The sequence below is a fragment of the Pyrenophora tritici-repentis genome (genome assembly GCF_003171515.1).
Source record: "Pyrenophora tritici-repentis strain M4 chromosome Unknown M4_contig_00046, whole genome shotgun sequence".
NCBI lineage: Eukaryota > Fungi > Ascomycota > Dothideomycetes > Pleosporales > Pleosporaceae > Pyrenophora > Pyrenophora tritici-repentis.
This window is the reverse complement of record NW_027094009.1, coordinates 1-6,329: the sequence shown is the minus strand read 5'-3', so window position 1 is coordinate 6,329 and position 6,329 is coordinate 1. Positions and strand designations below refer to the sequence as shown.

Genomic DNA, 6,329 nt, shown 5'->3' with positions numbered 1-6,329 from the left:
ACTTTTGCTCTTACTATACCCTTACTGTGCTTATTACTCTTACTACTGTTACTATCTTTGCCTCTATTATAATTACTCTTGCTTCTACCACGGCTACGGCTGCTATTCTTGTAACTTTTCCTTCTATCGCGACTATCACTCTTACTGTCTATTCAATTACGGTTACGGGTTCTACTATTGCAACTCCCGCTGTTCCTGCCGTCCTTGCTGCTTTTAACATGCTCGTTATTACTCCTACGGCTACTACTACACCTGTGTTTACTGCCGCTTCTACAAATATCGCCACTGCGGCCCCTACGCTTCCTATTCTTGCTATCCACTCCGTCCTTGCTGCTCTCGCCATTCCAGCTGCTCCTGCTGTCCTCGCTGCTCCTGCTCTCGCTAATTACGCTCCTACTATTTCCGCCCTTACTGCTCTTACTCCTGCAGCTTTTACTCTTAATGCGCCTACTCCTACGGTTACTGCTCTTATTGCTGCTACTCTTAATGCTCTAGCTCTCACTGCTATTGCTCTCGCTACTCTCGCTATTCTTGCTACTACTACTGTCCCTGCTGTCGCCAACCTCGCTTCTATCGCTATCCTTACTGCGACCACTCTCCCTGCTCCTATTATTTTCGCTGCTTGTAACACCCTCGTTGCTGCCGCCTTTAAAGCTCCTACCCTTGCTACTCCTGCTATTCTTACTGCTCCTGCTCCTACGGCTCTTACTTCTACGTCCTGCTCTTGCTACTCTTACTCCTACCGCTCTTACTCCTCCGCATTCCGCAATCCTCCCTATTACTGCTTCTGCTCTCGCCACTTCCTCTATCTCTACTATCCCCGTCCTTCTTGCTGCTCTCGCTTTCCCCGCTGTTCCCGCTGTCTCTACTGCTCTCTTCTGCCCCTTACCTCCTACGCCTCCTCCACCTGCGGTAACTGCGGTTTCGGCGGCCGCTACCGCTCCTCTTGTCGCTGCTCTTACTACCCTCGCTACTTTCGCTTTCCTTGCTGCTCTTAATATCTTCGCTATCAATCCTACGGCTTCTGTTCTCGCTGCTCCTGATACTCTTACTATCTCTACTGTCCTTACTTTGTCCCTTGTCCTTGTAACTTGCACTGCTCTTAATATTCTTATTACTACTCCTACTACCCCTGCACCTGTTGCCGCTTCTGCCCCTGCTATCCTTGCTGCTTATAATATCCTTACTTCTACCTCTTACCTCTTACAGCTTATATACACCTCCGGCTACTGCTATTGCTACTGCTACTCTCCTACTTTCGCTATCCTCGCTACTCTTACTGTCCTTACTATCCTCGCTGTTCTTACTATCCTCGCTGTCCTCATTATCCTCGCTGCTTCCGCTGTCCTTACAATCCTCGCTGTCCTCGTTGTCCTCGCTGCTTCCGCTGTCCTTTCTACCCTTACTGCCCTTACTATCCTCGCTGTTCCCGCTGTCCTTGCAATCGCTACAATTAACTTAATAGTTAATTCCCTTGCCGTTCGCCCCTTTCTTGCGCTGCCCTTGTTGCTCTTACTGTCCTCGCAATCATCGCAATCACCTTAATTACCTTAATTGCCTCTATCCTCGCGGCTACACATCCTGCTCTTACTGCTCTTGCTACTCTTACTTCTATCGCGCCTGCGGCTCCTGCTTTCCTACTCTCGCTATCCTCGCTTCTCTCACAGCTGATCCCGCTATCCCTACTATCCCCGCCGTCCTCGCTGCTCTCGCTGCTATCGATATCCTCGCTTCTGCTCCTCACTCCCCACCGCTCCTACTACGCCTGCGGCCGCTATAACTACTTCTGCCCCTGCTCTTGCTTTCCCTACTGCTCTCGCTGTCCCTGCTGTCCCCCACTGCTCGCGCTACTCTCGCTGCTTCTCACTTCCTACCGCTGCTACGGCTTCTACAACTCCTTTCGCCGCTGCGGCTCCTGCTCTCGCTGTCCTTACCGTCGTCGCTGCTCTCGCTACTCGCTCTGTTCTCGTTACTCTCGCTATATGCGCGGCTCTCGATGCTCTCGCTGCCAACGGTACCTATCATGTCGCTGCTCTTATTTCTCTCGCCTCTCTCGCTCCCTACGCTCTCGCTACTTGCCATCTCGTTGCTCTCGCCTGCCTCGCCTGCCTCGCTCTCGCTACTTGCCATCTCGTTGCTCTCGCCTGCCTCGCCTGCCTCGCTCTCGTTGCTCTTGCCGCTCTTGCTGCTCTCGCTCTTGCTGCTCTCGCTATCGGAGCTACTCTCGCCGTCGTCACGACCCTCGCTTTCCTCCCTGCTCAAGCTGCTATTACTGCTTTCGCTACCTGCCATCAAGTTGCCCTCGCTGTCCTCGCCATCCTCGCCATCCTCGCCATCCTCGCCGTCGTCGCTGCCCTCGCTATCGCCACTATCGCCACTGTTGCAGCTATTGCTCTCGCTACCAACGCTGCCTGCGCTCTTACTGCTCTCGCCGCTCTCGTTACCTTCTCTGCCCTCGTCTTTGTCGTTGCTCTCATTGCTCTCGCTGTTGCCGCTGCTTTCGCTACCTCTAATATCTTTACTACCCTCGCCTTCGTCACTACTCTCGCTGCTCTCGCCTTGATCACTGCTCTCGCTGCCCTCGCCTTCGTCGCTACTCTTACTGCTGCTACTATCGTCACTGTTGCTGCTATCTCTCTTGCTGCTAACCCTGCCTACGCTCTCGCTGATCTTGCTGCTCTTGCCTTTATCGCTGCTTACACTATCCGACCTACTCGAGCTGTTGGAGCTACCCTCGTCAACGTTACAACTCTCTATATTTCCTCTACTCGCCTATTAATCTTGTAATCCAACAAAACTCTCCTGCTAAGTTATTGCTCTCAACCGTCTCTAACAATCGCTTTTTTCCTAAAAACTCAAACAACGTCGGCTGCTCCTGAATTACTAACCCCGAACTCCTCTAACCGCGCCGTCCATCGGTTTCCTACCTCGCTCCGCCCTAATGCTATACTTAATAACCCGCCTATTAATACCCCTCTATACTGGCAATCCCCGTCTTGGACTCTCTGATATCGCCCAAAACTATTCCTTTCCCACCGATTGCATATCTCCTGCGGCACTCCACACCAAAAACAGCCCGAATAACGCTCAAACTTAATTGTCTCTTCCATCCTCTTAATCGACTCCTTGATCCGCTGGCTCTCCTGTCGCCAACATTGCCGTACGTCGTGTGCGCTCGATCCTTGCCCTACCGCCTCGCATAACCCACACCGGTTTATCCATTGCGCCAGCTGCCTACGCAGCCACTCGACGTCGGCGAACTCCTGCTGCCGCTGCTGTATCAATCTCTGTCGCGGGCCGCCTTGCTCTCGTTGCTGCTGATTAAACGCCTGCCGCGCCTCTTCTTGCTCCCTCTCCAATGTCTCCGCCTCTTCTTCGTTGCTGCTGCCGCCCTCGGCCACCTCCACCACCTCCATCTCCTCCACCTCCTCCACCTCCTCCACCTCCTCCATCTCTTCCATCTCCTCCTCCATCTCCTCCTCCATCTCCTCCTCCATCTCCTCCTCTCCATCTCCTCCTCCATCTCCTCCCCGTCGGCTCTCATGCATACGTCACACCTCTCCTCTCCCTCCTCGCACCGAGCTCGCTCGGCCTCGCGCCTGTCTAATACCCGTCCAACATTACCCGTCTACATGTCGCCGCCTCGTCTATGCCTTCGACGTATGCTCGCACCAACCGCTGCTCCGCCTCCCCCTGCTTGTCATCCGCCGCTCGCTGCTCGCCGTCCTGCACCATCATGATGGCCTCGCTCCGCTCCCCGTCTCGCCCGGCTCGCCCGCTCTCCTGCGCGTAATCCAACACGCTAAACGGCCAATCCATGTGGACAATGCACCGGATATCGGGCACGTCCACTCCCATGCCCAACGCGCTGGTTGCCACAATCACCCGCTGCTTGCCGCCCATGAACTCCTCCAACATGCTTGCCTTGCCAACCGCGTGGTGATGATACGCATGGCACTTGAGCTTCTCGGCTAACCCCTTGACCTTTGGCACTGAGTTGCCGTACACTACAATCTTGCCGCTCTTATACTTTCGGACCTTCTGCTGTACCATCGCCAACACCGTTGCCTCTACCTCCTGTCTCTTCCTCTCCTTCTCTACCCTTACCACCCGGTACGCTATGTTGCTCCGTGCTGTTGGTGCCCTAAACATTCTTACCTGCCCACGCTCAAAATGCATTCGCCGGAATAACTCGTCCTCCTCGCTGGTGGCAACGTTGCTGTTAACATGACCATCTGCGTCTCTACAGCCACTAGCTTACCTAGCTGCTGCATCTGCTTGCGGAACGTGTACTGCCGGTTTAACACGATATGGCACTCGTCGATAATAATCCGATCTAGCTGCGCGTCGCTCGTAGCCGGTTTAAAAACGTTGCAAATTCCTCTCCAACTGCCGACTCGGGCGTCACTAACACCACCGCTGCTGCGTCTGGCGGACGCCGACTCTGCCACTCTACGCACGATATCCCTAGCTTCTTGCACCGCTGTGCCATGTCGCCACGCAACGCGATCAACGGCACTACCACCACCGTCGTGCCGCCCTGCTCTGCCCACGCCGGCAACATGAACAACAAGCTCTTGCCTGCCCCCGTCGGCATCACCGCTACTACGGGACTCTCGCCTGCTGTGATGGCTTTGATCGCTGCCTCCTGCACCCCCCGGAACTTGGCCTCCTCGCCCATCATGCGCTTCAGCTGCGCTCTCGCGTCCATCTTCCTCAGCCGCTGCCACCGATCCACCCTTGCCTCGTCTGCCTCGCTCTCAAACGGCGCTCTCTTCCGCTTGCTGCTTCTTCTCTGGTCGTCCAAGCCTGCCTGGAAGCCCAAAAATCTATGCCAATCCGTGCTCGATGCCCGGAACTGCTGCCGCCTATCCGCCACGGCCCCTGACTGCTCCATGATCCTCGCGCGTATACCAGTCCCGCCACGTGCGACGTATGGCCCGCCTGCTCGTCGGCAATCGAATCTCCTGCCTGCTCCTCAGCCCACTCCTTATTCTCCTCGCCCTCATCTGCCTGGAACGCTGTCGATCCACGCAAAAACCGCCGGCTGATGCCAATCGCCATCTCCCGGTACCCGGCAAACGTCCACTCCTGGCCCATCGCGATCCGGCTCTCGCGCTTCAACGCCTCCCGCAGCCGATCGGTCGTCCACTTGCGGCCGCGCTGGGTCTGCTGGCCACATATGCGACGAAACTGCCTCCTTCTCCCACACCAACGCCTCGAGCCGCTGCTGGAACGGCAACACCAGCCACATATACCACACTACCAGCTCGCCCACCTCGCGCGGCAAATATCGATGGATAATCTTGACGTCGCCGCTGACTTTGTATCCCTTGTGGTACCGTGTCACAAACACCACCATGCCGTCCTCGATGAATATATTGCGATGCCCCCCTTGCACTGTGTTGCTATGCCGTACGCTCAGTAGCTCTGGCCCTCGCGCTGGCTGCCCACCCGTTATATGCATTAACACCGCCAGCTTCTCGCGAAATTCTACCACCCGGTCCATGTATCGCTCTATTGCCTGTCGGTCTACCCCTGACTGCGTCCCGGGCTTCATGAACCGACTCCGGATGCTGGCGCTCTCGCCTACCCGCTCAAATAACCACCTCTCGCCGTTGACGGGCATGTTTGTGCGATGATCCTTCAAAAAGTTCCATCCTGGCCGCTCGTCGGTTGGGTTGTCACGTATGCTCTCCCATGGCACTGCCGGCACCGGCGCTGCCTTGCTGCTAAACATTAACTCCTCTGTTAATAATCGCCGGCTCTCGCTAGCCAGCCCATGTACCATGCCGCGGAACTGCGCCATGCTAAAATGCAGCTCTTTGTACAGCAGCTCGTCGCCAGACTCCGCAACAATCAATCGATCGACATGATTGATTCCTATATAGGTTAAAGAGTTACTTTATTAGGCAGCCTTTAACCTAGATAGGAATCAATCATGCCGATCCGATTGATTGTTGCGGAGTCTGCTCGTCGCCGTTCGTCCACTCTACATGCCCGCGGGTTGTAGTGTTGTAATGGATCTTCAATCCATACGTCCGCAAATCCAACATCCACTGCATGGGCTATGGCTGCCGCGCACCATGAACCGGTCCATCATTTCTGCACTAACTGCAAACACCCCTTGGGACGCCGTCGCTGGCTTTGGCCCGCTCTCGTACGCGCTGTCATCTAAGTCGTCGTCTGTCTCATCGCCGCTATCCTCCTCGGGCCCTGACATTTCTAGTCCCTTCTGCACGACCATAAACCGAGCGATCTTGATCACCGCCGATAATATCGCGGGTACTGCTCCGGCCCCTTCCATCCGTCCTCCTTGACGCCCAGCA

The 6,329-nt window shown here is 55.4% G+C and overlaps 3 protein-coding genes across 3 annotated transcripts; 1 reads left to right on the top strand and 2 right to left on the bottom strand.

Moving 5' to 3' along the window:
* Positions 1–218: 218 nt before the first annotated feature.
* On the top strand, positions 219–1,545 carry PtrM4_154580 (ComEC, membrane metal-binding protein; the record flags this gene model as incomplete). The annotated part of the gene is made up of 2 exons (XM_066110390.1): positions 219–545; positions 655–1,545. The coding sequence occupies 2 exons, from the start codon at positions 219–221 to the stop codon at positions 1,543–1,545; spliced, it is 1,218 nt and encodes a 405-aa protein (XP_065958588.1).
* A 318-nt stretch (positions 1,546–1,863) lies between these two features.
* PtrM4_154570 (uncharacterized protein) lies at positions 1,864–4,152 on the bottom strand (the record flags this gene model as incomplete). The annotated part of the gene is made up of 2 exons (XM_066110389.1): positions 1,864–2,728; positions 3,677–4,152. 2 exons carry the CDS (start codon positions 4,150–4,152, stop codon positions 1,864–1,866), a joined length of 1,341 nt encoding a protein of 446 aa, XP_065958587.1.
* A 184-nt stretch (positions 4,153–4,336) lies between these two features.
* On the bottom strand, positions 4,337–6,300 carry PtrM4_154560 (uncharacterized protein; the record flags this gene model as incomplete). Its single annotated transcript, XM_066110388.1, has 4 exons — positions 4,337–4,861; positions 4,915–5,169; positions 5,213–5,848; positions 6,086–6,300. Coding segments are annotated over 4 exons (1,631 nt in total), but the record flags the coding sequence as incomplete, so codon positions are not given.
* Positions 6,301–6,329: the final 29 nt, after the last annotated feature.